Genomic DNA, 27,737 nt, shown 5'->3' with positions numbered 1-27,737 from the left:
CTATGAACATCTGTGATGCTCTGGTTTTCTGCCAAAAGAAACTCAATGACAGCTTTCTGCCTAGAATGCACATCCGGTACAGACGCCATTTTGAAGCCTAGATGTAGCGTCGTCACTTACCGGAACTTCACGAAACTATGGGGTTAAAGCAGGAATATTCCACAATGTCTCACGACAAATTCCGCCTTTTTTCAACCGAAAACCGGTCGAGAAGAAAGTGTGTTCTACTACTTATTGAACGCCTCTCGTATTTCGACTTTTGCGTGGTGTGAGGAACCCGTGTATCCATAGCAACAAACAGGGGCACAAGAATAGTTAGATTTTTTAAATGATCCAAATTTCGTGCCTCTGTTATATGTGTGGCGTCCAAATGTTTTCATCTGTAGATGAAATCTTGGGCTCTCGTTCACGTGGAACGTACACTGGCAAGCCGAACGATAACGAACAAATGCTTAACAGCGTTCTGGTCCTCATTTGGAGCGCAATATAGCAGAGATTTGCTTTGCGTTGATTCGACAAGTCCATCGCAGGTTTCCGGAGATACATGACACTAGGTTTCTTCGCACACATCAGTTATTACCTTACATTAAGCGCCGGTGTTTGTTGGCGCGGAAATGGTGCACAATAGCGTCCCAGATGTGCTCCACTAGGTTCAGACCTGGCGAATTTCGTTGAGAATACATCCATGTCACTATCATGCTCATCAAACCACTTTAGCACGATTTTGGCCTTGTGACAGGTATTTATCTTGCTGGAAGCTGCTATCGGCGTCGGTAAAGACATCAAGCATTAATTGATTCAGGTAGTCTGCAACAGCTGTCTTGTTGGCTTTGATTGCTACCAGAGGTCCCTTGGAAACCTAGATGAATGTCTTCCTTAGTGTGAAGCTGTCCCTTCAGTCTGCATCTGTGGTGCGATATTTGCTTTGAGTGACCGTTCTCCTGGATGACACTCGAGCTGAGCGTGAGTTTTCCTATCAGGCGACGCGTTTCCATTCATCTATGATCCAATCTATCTCATACTCCTGTAGTCAAAATTAATGATGTCATTGGGTAAATATGGGAACACGTAGAGGTCGTCGGCTGTGGAGCAGTGTTCGACAATGTCTTCTAAACGGTGTGCTCCGAAGTACTTGAACTTGCACCAGTGTTGCACTCTGTTGCCAGAAGTGACACAGATAACCATCTGTTCTGTTTTACAGAGCAGGCAGCCTCCAGCTCCCACGTTATATGATGAGAGACGACATCTGAACACCTTGTTGCCTAGTGTTGGCTTCACCATACTTCAACCATTTTCCATAGATGCTGACTACAGTAGCAAGCGAAAAGCCGCCTATCTTCGCCCCTTCAGAATTATTCCTTGCCAGATACTGGGTCATAAGAGTCTGTCTTTCGTCAAAGTTGCTTACGTCGATGAACTTCCACATTTCCGGCAAGTGTCGTGCCTAGAACTACCCCCCATTCGTGTCTGTTCCGCTTACATTCTTTCCTAGCCGTGCCACATGCCTGCAACGTCACAAGATGACATCAAGTCTCCTGGTGAGCAGCGTTCATAAACTGTTGGCTCATCAGTGTACTCGCGAGTTTGTGATGGTATGTGTTGTCTGGGTGTCCATTATCGGTGTACCTGGAGACGTCAGTCCGCGAGGTAGCGGAGCCTGACATTCAGCGGCTGGCTAAACTGCAGCCACGACAAGGTAAGTCGTAGCCCAAGGTATACAGATAAGCCTCGCCCAGCCGTTACCTACGCTCTTGTAATTGCGTAACTACTTCCCCCCGTGTAGAAATACACTTTTTATCTTTTGTTTCACAAATAATTTATTTTTATGACGTAGGTTTCCAATTATTATTCGATTTTGGAACAAGATTGACAAAGATGTTGTTGTGCGTAATAATACAAACAGAAACACCAAACTGCGGTGCAGAGTCTGAGACACTGCGTTGACGATCAACCACCGCGTTCAATTCAAAATGAACACGCAAACCGCAATTTTGGTTCCACCTCAGCTGCATAATATCAGAAAAAATGAAAATTTGTGCCGGACCAGGACTCGAACCGAATTACCCGCTTGTCACTAGCGGTCGCTTTAACCACTTTAGCATCGTGAGCAGGCTTCTTGGAGCGGCCAAACTCTCCATTTGTCCTACTGTCTACTCTCCTAGAGCTCGCAATATACAGGGTGCTGCAGCGTTCATAGCGGGATATTAAAAACACTTCATCAGACAGTAACTGTAATTCATTTATTACGTCTTATGTCAATTAATAGTTAAAGGTATGCCATAAGTCATTGTCCATTGCGTGGATTACTTTTCGAATATGATCCCTGTCAAATGATGCCCCCTGTGCACAACACATTCGTCTAGGCGCCGTTGGAAGCTTTCCATAGCTCGGCGTAACGTATTCCCTGGGACATTGCCGACAGCAGTTCTGATGCGATCCTTCAACTCAGGAATGGTGACATAACGTGTTCGGAACACTTCTTGCTTCAGGTAGACCCAAAGGAAAAATTCTGCACATGAAAGGTCAGGTGAGCGAGGCGGCCAGGAAATGTGACCAAAGCGGGAAATTACTCTACCGGGAAATGTCTGTCGCAAGAAATCCATGCAAATTCTGGCCACCATTCCTGAGTTGAAGGATCGCATCATAACTGTCGTCGGCAATGTCCCAGGGAATACATTACGTCGAGCTATAGAAAGCTTCCAATGCCCCCTAGATGAATGTGATGTGCAGAGGGGGCATCATTTGACAGGAGTCATATTCAAAAAGTAATCCACGCAAAGGACAATGACTAACACATTGGTAAATGGCATACCTTTAACTATTAATTGACATAAGAAGTAATACATAAATTACAGTTGCTGCCTGATGGTGTGTTTTTATATCCTGCTATGAACGCTGCCGCACCCTGTATTCCCATGATTCCTGTATGGGGTGAGACACTCTCGTCATTGCCTTGCAATGCACTAAGGAAAGTAGACGCCAGGACGACAAGAGAGTTGGGCAGCTCCTAAAAGCCTGCTCAGACAGCGAAAGTGGTTAAGATGACCATTTGCAACAAGCGGGAAATCTGGATTCGAGTCCTGTTCAGGCATACATTTTTATTTTTTCTGAAATATTCTACAGTTGATGGCGTCATAATTGCAGTTTGTGAGTTCATTCTTAAATAAATAGTAAAGATTTTACAACCACCAAAGAAATTAGTCTTTATTAATAAATTTACAGTTACAGGACCCTAAAATAAAATAACTAACTAACTGGAAAGTAGATTTAACAGTATTGGACTGGGCATTCTGTCAGATTTGACAGCAGTTAGAAATGATAAGTAAATAAAGTATGTCGGCTCAGTTAGTAGCTATTCAGGATGGTTCTTTAGGTACTTCCCGATCTCCAGTACGTCAGACAGTTATAGTTTTGAGTTCATTATGCTCCGACTACAGTATTCTACATCTACTACAGCATTATGTCTGGTTTCCAGACAATGTTGTCCAAAAGCAGAGTCTGGTTTATGCAGCCTCTAGCTTTCATGCTATTCTTTAATCCTGGCGCACATAGATCTATCTGTTTTTTGCTCTGAAATATGGGCCACACTCTTTGAATCTAATACTATAGATTCCGCTTTTGTTCATAGGGAACTGCTTATTTCCGTAGCTAAGGAAATTTTTGCATATTTTCTCTGTGATAAAGTAGATGGCTAAATATCTATTTTTTCAGATTGTTGTATATTTTGGTACTCAGTCTAGTCAATCTACCAACAACAAATACTAATATACCTGTTTTTTGGGTATCTTTCGGGGGACAGATGGTTCATATTCTAGTATTTATCTTATTTTAATATTTTATTAAAAGTGCTGTCGACAGGATTGGGCTGGTGAGTATTGTTTACGGATGTTCGAGAACTACTAGTTAAGTAAGGAACGATCGGCCGCAAAATGTAAACATCAGTGAAAATCAAAACTGTTCTATTTGCAGCGCTTAGGTACACCTTCAAGCTACTTCTCTACACAGTCACGGCTCCGACTTAAACGTCTGTCGTAGTGTTGTACCAATTCCCCAATACCCTCGTCACAGAAAACAGCCAATTATCTACGCTGGATTGTATGTTGTTGTCAGTGCTAGAATATTGTCTTCACAGTCAGCTGTTCATTTAAGCAGAGAAGAAAATCAGAGGGCGCCAATTACGGGCTGTTTGGTGGATGATTAAACACTCCACACTCATTTCCCCTGTAGTTGTGACAGAGAACAGTCATGAAGAAAGAAATGGATTATGGTTACTTGATGTGGGATTGCATGAAATCAGGGGAAATCTCACGGCAGGCACCCATACTTCGCGGAGGACACTATTTTCTAGTAAACTTTACGCGCTCACTGCGCGCTCAGAACTAAGAAGAAGAACGTGACGTTATCAACGGTCTTACTAGACAGACTGCACAGCACGCCTGTGCAAAGCTTCCCCGGATTTTCATTGTGGTTTCCATTTCGCAACCAGTCGTTCCTTACTTTCCAACTAGTCCTCTTAGAAAAACTGCACTCTGGGCAAATGGACAGAAACTGTCACTGCTTGACGTCAAGAGGCTCTGCAAGAACCATCCTGAACAGCTTATAAATCAGCAAACAGACTTCAGTTATTTACCACTGCTAAACACTGCCAAACATGACTTAATACCTAGTTCAATACTTTTTAATCGATTTACCAATTATTTGTTTTAGTGTTCTCTGATTGTGGATGCATTACGCTATATATTTAGTGTTGCGGATTACTCTTTTAATGACTGTAAATTCGTAGCTACTGTTGTTTGTACTATAAAACACTACATCATACAAGTCAGCTATGCTAGGCGACGGCTTAATAACCAGAAACATGGGTAGAAAAAATAAATATTTAATGAAAATCTTATCACAGTGAGAAGCTATTGCTGCAATTGTTGAAGCTCGTCCTCAGTTTTTTGAAAATAAAAGTTATAGTCATAAACAATCTCCCCATCTCGAGAATTCCACAGCATGCAGTCTAGTTTCGGACATCAAGTATTGCTTTTCCAGCCAGCGCTCGAAGCAGAGCAGGTGGAAAGAACAGCCGAGGTCAGGAAATGGGATTTCTGATAGCGCGCATCGCGCAGCGTTTCGTTGCGAAAGCCCCGTGACATCTTCGGCAGCTGCCGGCGGCGTCTAGAGTGGCAGTCCAATTACTCGCACCGGGCCGGCGCCTCGTCCCGGGACGGCCTTCGTCTCCACCGCACGTCCATCTGTCAGCGACCCTCTAACACGTTCTTCCGTTTAAGTCTACAAGATTCACACGTATCTCAGTGTACAGTGCAATAAACAATCTATACTCTGTCAATAAGTGTGATAAATGAATGGAAACATTTTTGCATTTGCAGATGACAAACGTCCGAGACATACAGTATGAAACATGAAGTACTAAAAATTCCTTTGGCATAAGTTTATCATTCACAGCAACTACGTTGATTCATAACTTATGGGGTTTCTAAAACGTTAGTGTAGAAATTGAGACTCATGAAGTATGTTTTTAATTCAGAAGTTCTACATTTAGGAATGAGTTGACATTTGCAGTGTTTGCTTACTAAGACATTACTTCTTTGGCATAACAGTTTCGTATTTAATTTAATGTTCCTAATATATTTTAATTGGTTTTGCATCCTTTCATTCACGATGTCATTCATTCGTCGTGTTTTATGCATTTCATTATGAAGTAAAAGATTCAGGTGTATGATACTATATTTAAGGTACTGTACATGTTAGCAAGAGAGAAATTTCTATTAGGAACTGTTTTAATGATGGAAACTGAACAGCTACAGATAGTGTGTGTTTATTCAGGATAAATTTAAAACTATAAAATTAACGAGATGGTCACTACTTTTAAAACTCGATATTCCTTCCTAGTTGTACTAAATATCTACTGTTCATCTATTAGTTTTCGTATTATTACTCGTAATTTTACTGGAGTAACATTTATGAAGAATCTCAGTTTTCTGCTGGCTATAACAATAGCAGGCTATCTACATTTAACATTGCTACTTTCAATCCAAGGATTCAAATAAAGTGTAGAAATTGAGACTCATGAGGTATGTTTTTAATTCAGAAGTTCTACATTTAGGAGTGAGTTGACATTTGCAGAGTTTGCTTACTAACCATCGGAACGCTCAAATAAACCTTCTTTCATACTAAGAGCTGGAGATCTAATCGGAACAGCCATACAATTATTTGAATATATCATCGTTATTATCAACCACTTAAGACACGGTGTTGGCCAAAAGCTTTCTCTGTACTTCTTCATTCAATACGATCGTCAACTATACGTATCCAACGTGCTCATGCATGTTTTCCAGTGTTACCTACCCGCATTAGATTGCATTAGATTCTTTTATCACGGAATTAAGAAAGAAAGAAAAAAATCTTAACACAGCCAGCTGCATATCCCATGTATCTCAACTTCATTTTCAATACAGACATAATTATGCTTCCCAACCCAGTTAGTTTTTTGATGCATCAATTTATTTTCTTATTTATTTTCTTGTCTAATCTCATAATTATCTTCTCTGCTAAAGATTCTCCAAATGATTCTGAATATTACTTTTGTATAATTTTTTCAGATTAATCATTTCGATAGAAACATCATTGCCGGCCGGAGTGGCCGTGCGGTTCTAGGCGCTTCAGTCTGGAACCGCGTGTCCGCTACGGTCGCAGGTTCGAATCCTGCCTCGGGCATGGATGTGTGTGATGTCTTTAGGTTAGTTAGGTTTAAGTAGTTCTAAGTTCTAGGGGACTGATGACCACAGATGTTAAGTCCCATAGTGCTCAGAGCCATTTGAACCATTTGAGAAACATCATTACCTATAGGTAGTAATGGAACAAAGTGGACACTGACACAGCCTGCGTTGTTACCAGATCTCACATCTCCTATTCCTCTCTATCCTGCCCCATTCTGGCTCCCTTCTAAGTCAACTGGGTGAGATGTAAACGGCGGGAAATTTAAAAACTGGGGTATATAGCGTCGTCCTATTTGTTGGGTGAGCTTGTGCAGTATACATGGTTGCCAGATTTGTCCCGAAAGTATGACTTCATAATCAGACAGGGAAGATCCAAGATGGTGGGAGACCGGTGGGTTAGCAAAATGGCTGCTATTGTGAATTATTGTGTGAGTCAGCTTGTATGCTGTTGCAATGTAAAAACGCTTAAATTAAAAAAAAAATCCATGTTTTATGGATGTTCCTGATATGCTTACACCAGTATCATGTTAAAAACATGCTACGATGTATTTTAGGTTCTGCTAACTATGAAATGCATGGCAGCTCCCTTATTAAAACAACAATTGTTGTTGTGCATTATTGTAGTAGTGTACATAACTCACTGTAAAAACGGTGAGAATTTCAAAAGCTGCCAGATAGTGTGCTTGTTAAAACAATTACAGTTGTGTTTTATTTTATAATGTTAATACCTCAGTACTTTGAGCTTTGCTTCCAAATACACATGCAGAGTATCATAAATACAAGACTCAGCAGTTACTGCTGTATGTAGTAGAATAGATTGGGTACAACTGCATCTTTATTGTAAATGAAGGCCACATCACCTCCACTGCCACACTCCGCACTCACCACTCCTATCGCCACTGCTGCCACCACCACCACCACGACCGCCACCATCACTGCCTTTGCAACAATTGCTGCCATCACTGCCGCTACGACTGCTGCCACCACCACCACCACCACCACCATCGATAGCAGGCCATGTGCTCAGACAACCTCCATAATGCCAGGGTCTGTAGTGTTCTGGCCACCGTGGACAACACCACACAACTGCCATGTACTGAGGGCTCTGCAACCATCCTCTCATGAGATGCTCCTTACCAGACATGACTATGTTCTATCAATCAGCTCCGCACTCCACAGACAGCTCCCGACTGCCACCCATCCTCAACCCATACCATGCTGGCATTTTTTGTCTCCATAGAAAAAAGGGTGTCTTAGAGGCTGCAGGACTAGCAGCAAGGTCCAGTGTCATCGAATATTAATCCATGAATGTCTCTTTGAAAAATTCAGTAGCAGTCTAGCAATGTTCTGTAAATAATATAGTGGGGAATGATTTGTAAGGAAAAGGTGTTCTACGGTATACATGTTTGGGCTGCTAGGCTTTCCTTTGCGTATGTTCCATAGTGTTATCGCTGTCGCTCCTAAGAATCATGAGTCGGTACATACTTATAATTTCTTGCAATGTGTAGCTGGACTCAACCAAACAAATACTACTCACCACATTATGCAGTGCCCAGTGTCCACAGAAAGCGTGTGTTCTTGTCCCCCTTCCAAAGATCACTCTTTTATCCCTGTGTTTTCCAAGTTTCTAGATTTGGGCTGTCCTTTTATACCTTCTACAATGTGTATTTTAACTTCGTCATTTTATAGTTTGACTCCTCTGACTGGACCCGTCCACTTTTAGCGGACACATATAACGCTGGAATTGCAGAACTGATGACCTCGCTGTTCAGTCCCATGACCTCCCCACCCCAAGTTAGTCAAGCAAACCGTAACTGAAGTGGCCATGTTACATGAAGCGTTTTCATGATGTAGCAACCACTTGTCTGCAATGTTCAGTCTCATTCGATTGACCCCTTTCCTGGGGCTTTCAAGAGCATCTTTGTAAACACTTGGTTGACAGTTTGTCCTGGAGGAACAAATTCTTTATGCACAATACCCCCATAGCCAAAAAAGAAAATCAGCATTGTACTGATCTTCGATTTGTTCATTCGAGACTTTTTCAGGTAAGGAGATGTCTTAGTGTGCCACTCGCAACTTTACCATTTTGTCTCAGGATGGTACTCAAACATCCAGGAATGACCACCTGTGATCACACAAATGAACGATCCGTGGTCGTTGGTAAACCTCTGAAGATCAACGCATGCATTTCATTGACTGTCCTGCCGAGTTGTGTGGTTTTTTGGCACTAGTTTGGCACAACCCTTCGCATGTGCAAAACTTCAATCAACATTTATTGGAAGGTATGAAAGTGTTTAACTGGTAACCCATCACCCTTAATGTTATACATGGGTCTTTTCTCACAAGAGCATGCACACGTTTGATGTTTTCATCGCTTTTTGAAGGTCCCCTTAAATGAAGTTCATCCTCAATGTGTGACCTGTGTCAACTTTTCAAAAGTCACAATCGCAGACTCCTCAAGTTTAACACGAACCTTGAGGGCGTAAAGTTGATCTACATTCCACTGTTCTGTTTCCACAATACACAACATAAACACAGTTTCACTGATGGCACTCTAAAATCTCATGTGACTGCTGCACGGAGCTGAAAATGGTTCAGATGGCTCTACGCACCATGGGACCTAACAAAAAAAATGGCTCTGAGCACTATGCGACTTAACATCGGAGGTCATCAGTCCCCTAGAACTTAGAACTACTTAAACCTAAATAACCTAAGGACATCACACACAGCCATGCCCAAGGCAGGATTCGAACCTACGACCGTAGCGGTCGCGCGGTTCCAGACTGAAGCGCCCAGAACCGCTCGGCCACAGGGGCCGGCGAGCTGGAAATCAGACTGAGCATTTCGAAAGGATGAACAGAGCAGTATACACACGTAGAACAACACAGCGTCGCCAGATCGCTCGCGGCGTTGTTTGTATCAGTTGTCAATTTCATTATTTTTCTCACACACCTCGTACACCCGCCTTCTTACTCGGACACCAGTTTAGCAACCGCCTTCTTATTTGGTCGCCAGTATTAAACGGCTTGCCGTCGGCAGGTGCCGTGCGTGTCGCCGGAGGAAGGCACGTGGTCGGCGGTGGCGAGCAACTGCACGGGCATGCTGCGGCACGGGCCGTGGGACGCGTGCCTGCTGCCCAGCTACGTGTCGTCGTTCTGCGTGCTGGCGCTGGTGGCGGCGTCGCTGCCGGTGCAGCTGGCGCACGGCTACAAGGCGCTGCTGCTGGCGCTGCTGGCCGCCGCGCACGTCGCGCTCAACTGCACGCTGCTGGCGCCCGCGCTGCGCTGCGAGGAGGCCATCGCCAGGAGCAACTGGCCCAAGTAAGCCGCCTGCTCCCCCTGTCTTACAAAGTGGCCCGCGCCAGATGTCCCTCACACGTTATACAAACTGCGCCAATACACTTTTGAGACAAAAAGCAAACGACGCCTACAAAGGAATTAGCCACATGGGACGGAAAGTACAGGGTGCCGCAGGGAAACGGGAAATTTCGAAATAACGTCATTTCTATGAATAAATTCATAAAACTAGTAATTTATTAACGAAAGTGAATGTATTCAGTATGCCATTATTCAGTATGTCTTTATAATCAAAATGTCCAAAAGTGTCTCTTTACTTTTTAAAGATGACATCGGAAAGATGTGCTCCCATTCGGCGTTCACACTCTAACAGCCTGTTATGAAAACTGTGGAATGCGCGGTGTAGCAGATCTTGGGGAATGGCAGTGTTTTCGTTTTCAATGTTCTCCTTCAGTTCATGGCTTGTTGCAGGACGTGTACGGTACACCTTGCCTTTAAAATATCCCCACAGGAAGAAGTCGCACACACTGAGATCAGGGGATCTCACTGGCCATGCAATGTCACCGTTACGTGAAATAATGCGTCTTCCAAACAATTGACGAACTGCTGCCATCGATTGTCGAGCAGTGTGTGACGTGGCTCCGTCCTGCTGAAACCACATGTTTTCGACGTTAAGATTCAGCTCGTACAGTCTCGGTGTAAAGAATGTTTGAAGCATTTCAACATATTGAGCGGATGTTACTGTCACTGCACTACCATCCTCACGTTCAAAAAAATAAGGGCCGATAACACAATGACATGATACAGCACACCATATTGTGACCTTGGCGCTATGTAGTGGTCGCTGATGAAACTCACAAGGATTGCCCAATAACGAAAATTCTGTTTGTTCACGAATCCGTTCAGGTGGAAATGGACTTCGTCTGATATCCATAAGTTACCAAGGAAATTCGCGTCCTCGTTGATTTTAGCCAATATCTGGCTACTAAATTCCATACGTGACGCTGGGTCTCGTTCATGTAAGTGTTGCACAATCTGCAACTTATAGGGATGGAAGTCTAATTCGTGCAGTATTCTTTATAAGCTTCGTCGCTTAATCCCTAGCGAAGATGCATGCTGCCGAACGGAGCGGCGAGGACTTCTCTCGATTGCAGCTCTAGCAGCTGCAATGTTCTCTGGGGTACGTACCGTTGGAATGCCACCTGGAGGTTTCTTTTTCAAGGCAGATCCTGTTTCTTCAAAATTACGCACCCACGTTGCAGTCGCATGCGCAGATGGGACACGTCCATGACGTCCAAGCTGGTAATGCTGTCAAAATGTTCTCTGCGCGGCAGTCGCACTATCACCATTTTTGTAAAACGCTCTCACAGCTACTGCACGTTCCGCACAAGTCCAATTCTCCATTATTACTAAATGGCAATGCTTTCACACAAAACATAAACAAAGAGATGATGATGCTAATAAAACACATATGAAGCAGACAGGTAATTTATAGACAGACAATTAAAAAAAACACGGCGACAGTCTGGTTTCTGTTCGCAAAAGACATAAAATTCACACCCAGCGACGGCACGGTTTCTGTTCACAACACTTGGAAAGACGAAACAACACTGAACATTCACTGAACACTGCACTAAAAGGTTGGCAAATATGTCATACCACAGCCGAGAGAAGGTGGGGGGAAACTGGAAAACTGGACAGATGATGGGAAAATAAAAAAGGGCGGAAAGGAGAGGAAAAGCGAAGCGGGGGAGGGGGAAAGGAGCCAATGGAGGATGAGGACCCATAAGAGGGGTGGGGGGTGCTGGGCAGACGCCACAGGGAGTGGACAAGGCAGAGGAGGGGAAATACAAAAGGACTCGGGGGGGGGAGAGGGGAGGTAGGGAGAGGTTAGGCAGGGAGAAAACACAGGATGGAAGGGGGGGAAGAGGGAGCCCAGGGAAAGGACGGAGGAAAGTAGGGGGCTGAGGATCAAAGTTGATAGGAGGGATAAATGGAGGGAGAGAGGGCTTCATCTGGGAGGTGGAGTTGATGGAAGCCACCTTGGGAAAAGAGATGAAGGGTGTAGAGATGGATGGTAGGGGGGACACAACAGTGAAGGCGTGGCAGGGGGCGGGGATGGGAGAGGAGAGGAGCAACCAGGGGGTGAGGGGGATCAAGGCGGCGGGAGGTGTAGAGTATGCGGATATGTTTGAGGAATAGGAGTAGATGGGGGAAAGGAATGAGGTCATAGAAGATCTGCGTGGGGGACGGGAGGCGCACAAATGAGCACAATTGCACAAAAATTAGATGATTCATTCAAGAAAAATGGAAATGAGCGTATGCCATCGTTGGCCGGCAGGCCCCTTTCGGGGAAGTTCGGCCGACAAATGCGAGTCTTATTTCATTCGACGCCACTTTTTTTTTATCTCGTTTAATTCGTTCTATTTGTTCGGGGTGGACATGCCATGACGCTTGTTAAAGTTCGTCTTTGATCCATTAACTCAGTTTTTTTTATCAGAGAGATTAGCTAATCCTTGACCGAACACACTGAGCTACCGTGCCGGCTATTGGGCAACTTCCGCGCTGGTGATGAGGATGAAATGATGATAACACAACACCCAGTCCACGAACGGAGAAAAATCTCCAACCCGACCGGGAATCGAACCCGGGCCCACTTGCATGGGAAGCAAGCACGTTACTACCCACTTAAGCAGGCGGACATGCATTCAAGAGAAAGAGTTTCAGAAATTGAGCACGTCAGTAACGCGTTGGTCCACCTCTATCCCGCACGCAAGCGGTTATTCGGCTTAGCATTGACTGACAGCGTTGTTAGTTGTCCTTCTGAGGGATATCGTACCAAATTCTACCCAATTGGCGCTTTAGATACTCAGAATCCCGAAACAAACTGCAATCTCACTGAGTAGGGTATAATTGTCTTCAATTCAATGGCTTCCAACAGAGACCCGATGATTAGCGAAGCATTGACGAGTTTCTCCATACAAGGAAATGACAGCATTTGTGAAAATAGTTCTATACGTTTGTAATAGATAGCATAACTCGTTACATTCAGAGAATACCGTCGCCTAGTTTAAAATATCTCGAACTCCACTATGAACTGAAATTTACAGGTACACCAATAAAATTTATACTGTGTCTACATGTTCTAAGAGTGAATGTATTTAAATGTTTGTAACTGTCTTTATTTGACTCTATCATTGCCACTTCTTTACCGGATGAAAATGCACTCCGAACATGGCTCGACGAGCTCTTTGCCTCAAAACAACGAGATTTCTACAGTCGTGGAATCGAAAAGTTACCCCAGCTTTGGCAGACCATTGTAAATAGTGAAGGAGAACATTATTACTGATGACTAAAGTCTCTGTTATGGGCATCTGTTGTATTTATTAATACGTGCGCCATACCAATAACTTGACTAAATTGCTGGCAGGATTATAGTTGGCGAAAGTTAGGCACTATTCAGTAATTAAAATGTTTATTAAATCCTTACTTAATACTGTGAGTACAACAGATTGATTGGCGAGCTCTATCAACATGCACGAACCTGGCTCTCCACATGATTGTTCAAAATTAAAGCTCAAAAAATCTGTTGTGGATAACTTTGAAACGTCCCCTTAGAACAATTTATACATGACTGTGCTTAAACTGACACACAATAGTTTTAGGGCAACGCAATCTGACTTTCAAAAATCCCTGCAAAAGAATGGCCCTGACTAACATTAACCTATACCTTTCATAAATCACTTACCTCACCAAAAATCTTCGTTACTCGAACTATTGCAATACAGCGAGCGCCACTACTGCCAGCTAAATAAAAGATGCAAACTACTGAAGGCACTAACTACTAATAGGCATGGTTAGCAAATGAAAGATTTTGATAGAGAACAAACAATATATTTACCTCAATAGTGTTCAAAAGTCATAATGTATATAGCAGTTCATGACATCCAGTCTTACAAATTTCAAAACTCCGCAATCTCTCTCCCCACATCCACCACTGCTGGCGGCTCACCTCCAACTGCGCAACGCTACGCGCTGTTAACATCCAGCTGCCCAACGCTACAATGGTTCAATTGGTTCAAATGGCTCTGAGCACTATGGGACGTAACTACTGTGGTCATCAGTCCCCTAGAACTTAGAACTACTTAAACCTAACTAACCTAAGGACATCACACACATCCATGCCCGAGGCAGGATTCGAACCTGGGACCGGAGCGGTCAAGCGGTTCCAGACTGAAGCGCTTAGACCTCAAGGCCACACCGGCTGGCCAACGCTACAATGGCGAGTATTACAACAATGCCAACCAGCCACAGACTGCACACAGCACAGCCAGTGATTTTCATACAGAGCGCTAAGAAAACCTAAACAGCCTATTTACAACTTTTCAAAGCCTGGTAACCTACGCAGAAGTTTCACCATCCGATACTGCAATTCGGGATTAAAGTCCACGAGCCGGTGCAAACATTTTACAAGTGGTTAACATCACACTGCTATTCAGAGTTAAGAGTTCACAGGTGCGACTGTCGAAGACTTCTCTAAGTTCCACAAATAAACTGCAGCCCCTTGACATACGATATATTGAGACTCTCGCGGTACAGAGCCATTACAGTCTGTGAACATCCCTACACATCTGCTTGGAGTTTGCGGAAGCATTAAAACAATAGTGAACAAAATAGATGCAGAGAAACCGTGAAAGCTCTATCTTCGAGTGGTAAATGTTGTATCAGAGATCACTGTGTCATATCGTCCCCGAACTTAGTTATTTGACGAAGTTTAAACGGAGGCCAAAATTGACCTCAATGCGATTTTTTTACACACGGTAAATTAACGGCCTGTGTGACTTTAAAACACTGATGCATGTGTGGAAGAAATATACTGACAAGATCCAGACTAGATACAGAAGTGTAATCGATCACGATAGACTGTCACCACGGGTTCATAGACACCTCATACGCATGAGAGTATGCTACCGTTAGATCGTAGAGTTTCAGATATCGTATTGGCACAATATCAGAGCACGTCTGCGGATATACGAGTATTATTGTCTGCCCAGTGTTCCGTGTTTTTGTCCCAACACAGGAAAGCAAGGGAGGGAGATGGAAGATCAGTCGAGAACGGAATCTTTAAAAGCGGAGTCTAAGGCTTGATTGCAAAAGGATAGGAAAGTAAATTTAGGGAAGCAATGGAAAACCTAAAACCTGGATGGTCACTCGGTGATTTGATCCCCACTTGACCCGAATGCGAACTGCATTGTAGGCTGCTGACGTCCTTCACTTTGCGCAGGATACTTTTGACGCTAACTGAAGCCGCCTAAGATAAAAAGTCATCTTCTCATAACCGACTCACAACAGAGCGGATATAAGGATTTCAATATACCCAAGCATGCGAAGGACGTTACAGACAATCAAGCAATATCGGAAAGGGCATTATGCAGACACACATCGAATGATTACTTAAACACATGGTTTTTTGTGCCGTTGTGTATCGCGGGAGATCTCTGCTGCTTGCAGCTGCGTCTGCTTTTAACAGCTACCATGACATAAAGAAAAATTAGAAGCCGAGGTGTTCACATCCTTCCAGAAATCAATGAAGATGTATTCTCATACACAAGTGCAGGTGAACATGTTGAAAGAAAAGTTTACAACCTTCTGTTTTACTCCACAGTTCGCATTTCTTTTATCAGTTGCTTTCCCTTTAACCTGGCATGTCGTTCACTGAAAACATTTTAGGATTACACCACTTAGCTACTGCTGTGTAACACTTCTCCAGTAGACTACGCCCCAGATATTGGACTCTGTTCGAAGATGTCTGTAATTCGATTACTAAGTGACACATCCGCACTGATTAATATGGCGTTCCGACGATAAGAGTGTTTATCGCTGCCCGTGGTGCCTTAACCAGACACAGTCTCCATGCAGACAGCACTATTTTACTGCTCTTTACATTTTCATCTACATCTACATGGCTACTCTGCAAATCACATTCAAGTGCCTGGCAGAGGGTTCATCGAACCACCTTCACTATTCTCTATTATTCCAATATCGTATAGGGCACGGAAAGAATGAACACCTATATCTTTCCGTATGAGCTCTGATTTCCCTTATTTTATCGTGGTGGCCATTCCTCCCTATGTAGGTTGGTGTCAACAAAATATTTTTGCAGTCGGAGGAGAAAGTTGAAGATTGGAATTTTGTCAGAAGATTCCGTCGCAACGAAAAACGCCTTACTTTTAATGATGTCCAGCCCAAATTCAGTATCATTTCTGTGACATTCTCTCCCATATTTCGCGAAAATACAAAACGTGTAGCCTTTCTTTGAACTTTTTCGATGTACTCCGTCAGTCCTATCTGGTAAGGATCCCACACCGCGCAGCAGTATTCTAGAAGAGGACGGACAAGCGTAGTGTAGGCGTTCCTTCCAATTTACGTTGTACGTTATTGTAATACCTACGTATTTAATTGAATTTACGACTTTTAGATTAGACTGATTTATCGCGTAACCGAAGTTTAACGAGTTCCTTTTAGCACTCATGTGGATGGCCTCACACTTTTCGTTATTTAGGGTCAACTGACACTTTTCGCACCATTCAGATATCTTTTCTAAATCGTTTTGCAGTTTGTTTTGATCTTCTGAGGACTTTATTAGTCGATAAACGACAGCGTCATCTGCAAACAGCCGAAGACGGCTGCTCAGATTGTCTCCAAAATCGTTAATATACATAAGGAACAGCAAAGGGCCTATAACACTACCTTAGGGAACGCCAGAAATCACTTCTGTTTTATTCGATGACTTTCCGTCAGTTACTACGAACTGTGACCTCTCTCACAGGAAATTACAAATCCAGTCACATAACTGAGGCGATGTTCCATAAGCACGCAATTTCACTACGAGCCGCTTGTGCGGTACAGTGTCAAAAGCCTTCCGGAAATCCAGAAATACGGAATCGATCTGAAATCCCTTGTCAATAGCACTCAACACTTCATGTGAATAAAGAAATAGTTGTGTTTCACAGGAACGATGTTTTCTAAACACATGTTGACTGTGTGTCAATAGACCGTTTTCTTCGAGGTAATTCATAATGTTCGAACACAATATATGTTCTAAAATTCTGCTGCATATCGATGTTAACGATATGGGCCTGTAATGTAGTGAATTACTCCTACTGCCTTTCTTGAATATTGGTGTGACCTGTGCAACTGTCCAGTCTTTGAGTACGGATCTCTCGTCGAGCGAACGGTTGTATATGATTGTTAAGTATGGAGCTAATGCATCAGCTTACTCCGAAAGGAACCTAGGTGGTATACAGTCTGGATCAGACTTGCTTTTATTAAGTGATGAAGTTGCTTCACCACTCCGAGGATATTTACTTCTACGTTACTCATGTTGACAGCTGTTCTCGATTCGAATTCTGGAGTATTTACCTCGTCTTCTTTTGTGAAGGCATTTCGAAAGGCTGTGTTTAGTAACTCTGCTTTGGCAGCACTGTCTTCTGTAGTATCTCCATTGCTATCGCATTGATTGTTTCTTGCCGCTAACATACTTCACATACGACCAGAATCTCTTTAGATTTTCTGCCACGTTTCGAGACAAAGTTTCGTTGTAGAAACTGTTATAGGCATATCGCATTGAAGTCCGCGCTAAATTTCGAGCTTCTGTAAAATATCGTCAATCTTGGGGATTTTGCGTCTGTTTAAATTTGGCTTGTTTGTTTCTTTGTTTCTGCAACAGTGTTCTAACACGTCTTGTGTACCAAGGAGGATGAGCTCCGTCGTTTGTTAATTTATTTGGTATAAATCTCTCAATTGCTGCCGATACTATTTCTTTGAATTTAAGCAATATCTGGTCTACATTTATATTATTAACGTGGAATGAGTGGGGATTGTCTCTTAGGAAGGCGTAAAGTGAATTTTTATCTGCTTTTTTGAATGCGTATATTTTTCGCTTATTTTTCGAGGATTTGGGGATTACAATTTTCAATCTCGCTACGACAATCCTGTGTTCACTGATCCCTGAATCGGTTTTGATGCTCGTTATTAACTCAGGATTATTTGTTGCTAAGAGGTCAAGTGTGTTTTCACAACCATTTACTATTCGCGTGGGCTCGTTCATTTTTCCATCTTAGGCCCAAGTACGTGTGTTTACTAAACGTTCATTGATTCCTGGCTAAGAATGCTTAAAACTGTAGCAGTTTTCTTAAACATCAGTAAACTGTGGGACGCAGATTTTTCTTGTATGAGCGATAGTGGTGGCAGTTCAACAGAAAAGTTAAGGCAAAAGCCAAAATGTGGGAATTAGTGCTCTGTCGTCAGACAGATATTTCAATACTCATAAGCTTATCGAACACCACTTTGTTATTACTAATCACAGCCGGCCGCTGTGACCGAGAGCTTCTGGGCGCTTCAGTCGAGAACCGCGCTACTGCTACGGTCGCAGGTTCGAATCCTGCCTCGGGCATGGATATGTGTGATGTCCTTTGGCTAGTTAGGTTTAAATAGTTCTATGTTCTAGGGACTGATGACCTCAGATGTTAAGTCCCATAGTGCTCAGAGCCATTTGAACCATTTTGCTGTATCATTGGGCAATACAATATCGTCCATATCTTAAATAACTCCGATGACTTCAACATGACTGGAGATATAAGATTAACCGTGTATTTTCGCTATTGCAACGAAGTGGCCAAGCTGTCACAGAATGTCCGGTAATTACTTGGTGAATCCTACTGAATTTATTTCAGATGTTGAGCTAGTAAATAAGATGAGACCAGTATTTTTATAGTATTTGTAACGAGTTTCAGAAACTGACGATAGACCTTCTTACATCACATTGCACTCTGTGTCGTGTGCTACGTTCGCTTCCATGAACACATGTTTCTACTGCTCGTGACAAAAGTGCCCTGTTTCATTTTTCTTAAAGTGAACCACGCTCAACAACGCGGGAAAAATTTACGTAGTTGTTAAGACATTTCATCATTGCACTACGCCACAAAATAGCGTGTGTGATGTACGCTCGTCTCTTGAAATATTTGAATTTCTGTTACGATTCAGCTAGAGTATTTTACCTTCATCAGATAAAAACTGGCTGTCTATCGAAAATCCGTAACAAAATTACTTACTTTCTGTTTCAATTAAAATGTATCTCTAGTCATGGCATAACTCTCCGAAGAAAAATATAATTAATTTCTTGTTAATTTCCCTCCTCGTCTCTCCAAGCCTTTTCCTTTTCAGTGACTCATTAGTCCCATTTTATCGATCCATGTTTCTGGTCAAGTTGTGGTCCTTTCACGGATGTCTCCCGCATTCACCTCACTCTGTTGCTACATTAATCCTAATTCTGAGCCACAACGTCTCCCATTCTTCAAAGGTCCGGCGAGACAAAAATTACGTAATTTATCGTACATCAATCACACATTGAAACGCCATTGAACTGTTCTTTATTTCACTAGTAGGCGGTGAATCCTACTCCTTTTAGCAAGCCCACACAAAGTGGCAAAAAACGCTTCTTTTCCATCATAAGAATCTAGGCCGCGTTCCACAGTCTAAAGCACCGGTAAAGGGCCGACCTTTAAGAAATGTGGAGTCAGAGGCGAAATTTATTTATTAACGCAGCAGCTCTTTGTAATCTCACATCTAAGTACTAAAATAGACAAAGCGTTTATACAACTTTCGGGAATGCAGCTAGATGACGTCTTAGACAATTACCGATATTTCGACTAGTACACAACCTATCATTTTCAAGTCACAAATTCACCTCGAAAGCGCTGCACACGGAAATTCAAAACCTCAGTATCTAAGGCATATGTAGAAAGACAACAAACACACCTTAAACATCTAGCGCCAAAACACATCCAAAGACGACCAACGTCAGGAGTTATTGAAAGTGAATATCAATAAACAAGAGGTGAGCAAGTAGCCTTAGATCTGTCCCTCTGTTGTTTAACCAGGAATAGAGCAGGACTGCATCCAGAATTTAAGAAAAAAAACTCTATTTATGACTTCACTTGTTAATTTAGATACCCTCGTTCCCGCAATAACATTATGCCAACAGCTGAAAGTGCACGTCAGAATCCTTACGTTGTTACGAGGGCTTTCAATAAGCAATGCAATACACTTCTTTCTCGGCCAATTTCTGTTGAAAAATACAGAATTTGCTGTGGGATAATATGGAATATTCCCGCTTCAGCCCCTAAAATTTCATGAAGTTCCGGTAGCTATACGTAGCCTTCAAAATGGCATCTGTAGTGGAGGTGTGATCCAAGCCGAAAGATGTCATTGAGTTTCTTTCTGCAGAAAACCAGAGCATCACAAATAAATATTCACAGACGCTTGCAGAATGTCTACGGACGCCTGTCAGTGAAGCACGGTGAGTCTTTGGACGAGGCGGCAGTCATCATCTCAGCAAGGTCGCGCAAGGCTGTCCGATCTCGCGCGTGCCGGCCAGCTGCACACAGCTGTCACTCCTGCAATACTGGAGAATGCGGACACTCCATTAGAGGTGATCGACGGATCACAATCAAACACCTCGCTGCTCACTGAACGTCTCTGTTAGTAGTGCTGACACACTCGTCTATCCGTGGAGATACTCAAAGTCGCTCGCCCGCTGGGTTCTTCGCAGCCTACCAGATGATTCCAATGGTTGAAATGGCTCTGAGCACTATGGGACTCAACATCTGTGGTCATAAGTGTCCTAGAACTTAGAACTACTTACACCTAATTAACCTAAGGACATCACACACATCCATGCCCGAGGCAGGATTCGAACCTGCGACCGTATCGTTCATCACTTCGAACCGAAAACAAAATGGTAATCGATAGAGCGACATCCCACCCGTCCTCCGAAGAAAAAGTTCAAAATCGCACCCTTAGACGGTCGTCATGACAAAAGTCTTCTGGAACTCAAGGAGTTATTCAGTTCGTTGTCTTCCCTCTGAAGTATATTGGGCTTCCTTTAGAAAACTGGAGAAACGACCTCAGCGTGTTCGTCGCCACAAAATGCAAACGAACTTCTCCTTCACCGCACGGAGTGGCTGCGCGGTTTAGGGCGTCATGTCACGGACTGCGCGGCCCCTCCTGCCGGAGGTTCGAGTCCTCCCTCGGGCATGGGTGTGTGTGTTGTTCCTAGCATAAGTTATTTTAAGAAGTGTGTAGGTCTATGGACCGATGACCTTAGCAGTTTGGTCCCTTAGGAATTCACACACATTTGAACTTCTCCTTCTCCTTGACAACGCAAGGCCTCATACAAATCTGCGCACCATACAGCCCGGATATCGCACCTCCCGACTTTCATCTGTTCGGCTCCATGAAGGATGCACTCCACGGGATGCAGTACGTGGTTGATGGGGAGGTTATTGATGCAGCAAGACGTTCGCTCTGACGTCGATCACTCGAGCGGTACCTTGCGGACATACTCGCCCTCCCAGAGAGCTCCTCCACGCTCCTGGTACCTTGACCAGTGTATGACATGTCATAACTGTGAGGGATACGGCAGACACTAGCCTTACGCAAAGCAAAATCATCTTATAGAGACCCTAAGCCGGTCACTGTGACCGAGCGGTTCTAGGCGCCTCAGTCCGGAACAGCGCGCCTACTACGCTCGCAGTTTCGAATCCTGCCTCGGGCATGGATGTGTGTGATGTTCTTAGGTTAGTTAGGTTTAAGTTGTCTTAAGTCTAGGGGACTGATGACCTCAGATGTTAAGTCCCATAGTGCTCAGAGCCATTTGAACCATTTTGAAGAGACCCTAAAACGGTGTTGATCTTATATGGTGGTCCAAAAACATACTCCACATCGTGTTTCCGCAGAATATGACCATTCCTGTTGGAAATGTCACCTGCCAAGGCGAGAAGGTCGTAGAATTGGGTGCCACCTCGTTATTTTCGTCGCTCACGCATTTCACTGTTGGTCAAGAGTGCAATACCCTTTTGATCATTGTTTCACTATAACCATTCTGGCGAAAATGTCTTCGAGGTGGGGTACCTGAGCTGACAAATTTTCATGGTTGATGTGGCGTGGGTCCTATAAAGTACCCCTTCTTGCTGAACCACCGAGTGACGCAGATCAGTAGCCAGAACACTCGTCTCGCATTCAGGAGGACGACGTTTCAAATCCGCGTCCTGATTTAGTTTTTCCGTGATTTCCCTAAAGGGGATAGCCTTCTTTGAACGCAAAAAAGGAGACTTTAGTGATTCAATTATTTTTCAAGTTAAATGAAAAGTAATGCTAAATCTGATGATATGGTTTCATTCCGTACACTTTTGTCTTTTCAAAATCATTTTTGAGTCCACATCGGACTCTCCTTGTAACCGCGGCGCCAGGTTGAAGAACCTCTTGCAGCCGTAACATTGGTCATCGGTGGGAATTCCCGAAGCCGTCTTATTAGACCTGTAACAATATAATTTTGTATAGGAATTTTAAAAATATTTCCGATCAGCATATATAGGATAACTGAATAATACTGAGTTCTAACAAAATGGTGATGTGTCGAATCAAATGCCTTTTTCTTACACCACAAAATCGAGACGAAAGGATGCACCGAAAAATTTTGAAGATGTCACAAAACGGCTAAGTACACTGACAAAGAAATGCATTCACAATTCCGGCATCAAATTCAGATCCAAACCGTAGGCACCGTTCTCAAGTCATGTTCACCGCCAGTCTGAAAGATATGGTTTTGAGAAAAAGGTTTCTTAAAGTTTTGGGTTACGGTTTTTGCTGTGAAGTTAATCACGCCTGTAGTCATCGATCGCTAGACCACGCAGCACTCCTTCCAGAGCCAAATGGAGGCCCTTCTCCATTTCTTTCGTGGCCATGGTGATCCTGCGAACCACTTTGGCAGCTTCTGTCATCTGCTGCTCTGCTCGCTCGATAAGCTTTATGTGCACTGTTGTGCGGAAGTTGTAACAGAGTGATGGTCCGATCTCAAATTCGAACACGTTTCTGATTTCCATAATGCCTGTTAAGCTGTCATTGAAATTGCATGACGATTATTTTTTTCCCCTGTGAATTGTTTTCGGAGACACTTTTTCACAAATCGCGTTGTAACTCGATAACGGGGTTTTTGACGAACTTGGTAGGAACATTGTAATAAAGCAGACAACCCTGAGAACATATTATCTCAGCAAAAAAATCGATTTCTTGAAATTTTCAAAGGACTAACCCCTTACGGCAAATGCCAGGATGGTTCCTCTGAAAGGGAACGGCCGATTTCCTTACCCATACTTTCTTAATCCGACCTCGTGCTCCGTCTGTGATGACCTAGTTGTCAACGGAACGTGAACCACTAATCTTCCTTCCTTTTCTTTCATGTTGAGCCGGATGGTGACAGCTGTCAGCCTTAAGGTTCAAATCAATGTGAGTTGGCTTGCTATAAACAGTATGTGCCAACGTCCTCCTGACCAACACATCAAGGAAGGGAAGGCAACCATCCTTGTCCACCTGCACTATGAATGAAATATTCGGGTGGACTGAATTCAGATGTTCTAAGAAGCTATTTAAAATCTCGCTTCTGTTAGACCAGACAACTAAAGTACCGTCTACATATTTAAGAATAGTACACAGAATCAATGCAGCCTACCGCAGGGAACGTTATTCGTAATCTTCCATAAACAGAATGGCAGTAATAGTTGACAAGCAACTCGCCGTCGCAACTCGTTATCTCATTGAACAAAAAGTAACAAGAAACCAATACATGTCGAAATAGGTGAGTTAATTCAAAACCAAACCTAAACTTAACTAACCGTAACGAATCAGACAGATGAACGCGATTGCACCTTTAACAAGCTTACGGTACGTCTGAAACGGCTTCACTGCTTTAGTTGACGTACAATGCCAACAAGCCATGAACTTTACAACATGTTAGGCTATACCTTCCTTCCTCCATCTTTTTGTTACACAAATTAGAATTTACAGGTACTCATAACAGTCATGTACACGTCAGGGATTAACGCTTGACTCCTTGCACTGAGAAGAGAATTGCAGTTCCAGAACGGTATTTAACTAGCTCGCATGAGCAACCATGAAAATGGATAGTAACATTCGAGGCTAGTTTGAAATAGCAGTAAAACGAACTAAATAATTAAAACAATATAGTCAATAGACAGCAAATCAGTTCATGTAGTTCGTAGTGTAGATCAGGACTTTCCACCCATCTGCTCATGTGAACTGACTGGCGTTCACCCCTCAGCAGTTGTCAACGGCCCGGCTCACGCTGAGTAATGGTGCAGGAAGACGGGGGTCAGGAGGGGGAATTGGATCAAAGCAGCGCGGTACGACAAACTCAGTTCCATGGCTACTAATAATAGTTCTACGGAGATGTATCGCTTCATGGTGGTTAATTAATGCTTTTCTCGGCAAATTTATGTCCTAATACAGTTCTACTGATGAAAATTGACACTAATATGAACCTTACATTTCTTTCAATTGATCAAGCGAAGAACATGGGACAGACAAGTTTGTACCACGCTATTTCTTATGATTGATGTGGCCTTATGGTGAATGGCTTTTCGGGTGTACTTTAAGTTGACGCCAACTTGTATTTCGTGACTAATTTATTCGCAAGTCAAACATATAAGCACTGGATGTCAATGATTACTGCTGATTTTCCTTTCAACTAAAGCATCAGTGTCTGGCACCACTTTCTGAGCACTGCTAATTTGATAACAAGCTTTTAAGTTGAATTCTGCCAGTGAGCTTCTGGGAGTAGATTTCTTGCTCTTCACTGCGGAAAAAGTAACTCACACAAGTGTGTAGGTCCAAACGTTGAAATAATGGTAGCTGAAAACTGTAAAGTCGTGAAAATTTATGTTGAAGATAATTTTTGCTCGAGTATACAATTTTCAAATTGTGAAACTTATCACGCAACTGCCCGTCACTCTGTAGCTCTATGTCACTAGGCATCCTGCACTGACGTGTTATAAACTCATACTGGTGTGTCTGATCTACACTGTGAAGTTCCTGACTCGGCCGTAATGTTGCTTTTCACCAATTTTAAAATCCACTTTAAGCAGTGTCCAGTTTAAGTAGTCAGCCTAGTGTTTAAGACTATGGACAGCTTAACACACTGTCATTCCTCTGAAAACAACGCACAGTTTGCACTTCTCCTGCGCTACATAATGACGTCTGGTTATGCCATTTTACCGCGTTCGACCTCGCCCAGCCGCCTACTGAACAGGCCTGGTCTAGATAATACTATGCTACAATTTACCCAAACAAATCTTCATCCCAAACACCCCTCAAAATTATGAAACTAATCAATACTTTAGATAATAAATGTTTTAATTAGAATTACACTGCTTTAAAATGGCAAATGAAAATGTCTCCTAGTGGCTGCGTGTCGAGACACGTTTTCTGGTTTCTGTTGCAGCTCTGCACCGGCCGAACTGTCCCTGGGAGTGCTGCTGCTGGCTGTCACCTTGGCTCTTGCATTCGTCGCCAGGCACGTGAGTACCTGCCACGTACCTCCTTGGCATCAACTAAAAGTTCTGTCAGTTATCAGTAAAGACATTCCGTATGCCCACTGCGGCAGGTGAGGATCTATCATTCGGTTCAAAATGTTTCGCTGTCACTCCCCAACCCTCACAAAATATAATTTCCCGTCAGCCCCATATTTAACGTACCAGAGGAGCCTGGTTCAAATGGCTCTGAGCACTATGGGACTTAACAGCTGAGGTCATCAGTCCCCTAGAACTTAAATCTAACTAACCTAAGGACATCACATACATCCATGCCCGAGGCAGGATTCTAACCTGCGACTGTAGCGGTCGCTCGGTTCCAACCTGAAGCGCCTAGAGCCGCTCGGCCAGTTCGGCCGGCCGAGGAGCCTGGGATTTTAATAATAACAGCAGTAACACATATAAAATGTTTATTAGAACAATAAAAATCATACTCTTAACAGACTATTGAAAAGTGTCCTGTGTTAAATATAGCTTTAATATACACAGGGTGAAGAAAAATTCGTCCACTCGGGCTTTGCAGCGCTATTTCTCACATACTAGCAATACAAAAATGTCTCTACGAAATTTCATTCTGCCCATCTTTCCGGAAGTAAATGGACGTCACAGATTGACGGTCTGTCAACACTATAATCATGTATACAGTAACTATCTCTGTCAGCATATAGGAGTAGGGCTGTGCAGTTGCTGCAGCGGACAGCGTTTTGGGTTAGTATGCATGAGGTCGAAGGTTAGATTGTGGGGTGACGCGTATTTGTTTTTATTTGCCAGTTTCATTCTGTTATATACTACTGTAGTATACACCGATCCTTAAGCCATTCGTACCCAATATTTACATAGTACAAGTGTTTTGTAACGGTGAAACTAACAAAACCGTGGTCAGCCAAGTCAGAAATAGTTGAAACAAATGGCCTGTCATAGGGCAGAATAACTTCAAAAGTAATGTCAGTTTCAAGACGCAGAAGATAATTACACTGTTAAATAACAACTACAGGTCGTTTATATTACGTGCAGTACGTCCGCCCAGATGTAACACATTAGTAACCTGTGATAATAATAATAATTTTCATATTAACGGCCGCATGACGTTTACAAAACAGATACAAGAGCAGCTGAAAACGCTCTATCAGTTCTTCCATATGTGTTGGTGGAGAAGAATACACGTGCTCCTTCAAGTGTCCCGACAGGAAGAAATCCAGGGGATTTAGGTCATGTGAACGTGGAAGACATGCAGTTGAACTTTCCCCTCCGATCCGTTTCCCTGGAAATGTCCTGTCTAAAAATCGTCGCATATTAATTTCAAGATGTGGATGTACACCATCATGTTGGGACAACAACCTCTGCCGAACATAAAGTGGAACATCCAGTGCGTCAGGCACATAGTCTGAAAGGAATACATGATACCTTGTGCCGTCAACCGGTCAGGCAACATGTAGGGACCCCAACTCCTATCCCCCAGTACTCTGTCCCAGGCGTTGATCCCAAAGCGAATTTGATATTCATACTTGCGGGTGGCATGTGGGTTGTGTCACACCGACGGTGGTCATTGTGCGTGTTGAAGACACTCTCACGAGTGAAGACTGCTTCATCCGACAATATTACATAGTACATGAGGTTTTCGTTTGCTTCCCGTTATTGTTGGAACCATTCGCTGAATTACATCCGCAGGCAAAGATCTGCAGCATGCAGGTATCGCATAAAGAGGAGTGCAGCCCATGCTCGTCCAACACGTCAACGACCGTGCGTTATGACACACGCAGCTGACTTGCTACGCTAGTTCGCTGGGGTTCTTGATGTGTGACCTCCAGAATAGCTTCCCCTGCAGCTGGAGTACGTCGAGTCTGTGCGTGACCTCCGTGACTCTGTGCTGGAAGGAGAGAATCTGTCCCCCAAAGGCGAAGCACATTTTTATGTGGATGACGTCGACCAGGATATCTAGCTGCATATTCACCAGTGGCAACACCAGCCCGGTTATCATGTGCACGAAGGACAAGAAATATATTCACATATTCATCGTTTGTGTATACTATACGTCTGCCTCACTGTTTTAGAATACCGGTAGAAAATAATATGATATGTGTACGGATGTACATGGAGTCCGTCACGGGCACGTTACTCCGCTAGCAATTAGTCCCTTTCTGGTGAACAGCGCTAATTAGTCACAGCGGACTGTTCCACCTAACAAGCATCACCTCACTTAACAGTTCTTCTTGTGCATGATTCATCGCGACACTGTTAATTGTGAAATGTTCGTTTTCGAATCAAACTGT

The 27,737-nt window shown here is 43.3% G+C and overlaps 1 protein-coding gene across 1 annotated transcript in view; it reads left to right on the top strand.

Moving 5' to 3' along the window:
* LOC126146011 (adenylate cyclase type 3) overlaps nucleotides 1-27,737 on the top strand; it is a 923,811-nt gene that overhangs the window by 800,542 nt on the left and 95,532 nt on the right. Inside the window, exons 13-14 of the mRNA XM_049915594.1 lie at nucleotides 9,765-10,045; nucleotides 25,380-25,455. Coding sequence (XP_049771551.1) covers nucleotides 9,765-10,045; nucleotides 25,380-25,455 — 357 coding nt within the window. The remainder of the gene's footprint in view (nucleotides 1-9,764; nucleotides 10,046-25,379; nucleotides 25,456-27,737) is intronic.

Source organism: Schistocerca cancellata, chromosome 2 (genome assembly GCF_023864275.1).
Source record: "Schistocerca cancellata isolate TAMUIC-IGC-003103 chromosome 2, iqSchCanc2.1, whole genome shotgun sequence".
Classification (NCBI taxonomy): Eukaryota; Metazoa; Arthropoda; class Insecta; order Orthoptera; family Acrididae; genus Schistocerca; species Schistocerca cancellata.
The sequence above is the reverse complement of the archived record's forward strand: the minus strand, read 5'-3'. Positions and strand labels throughout refer to the sequence as shown.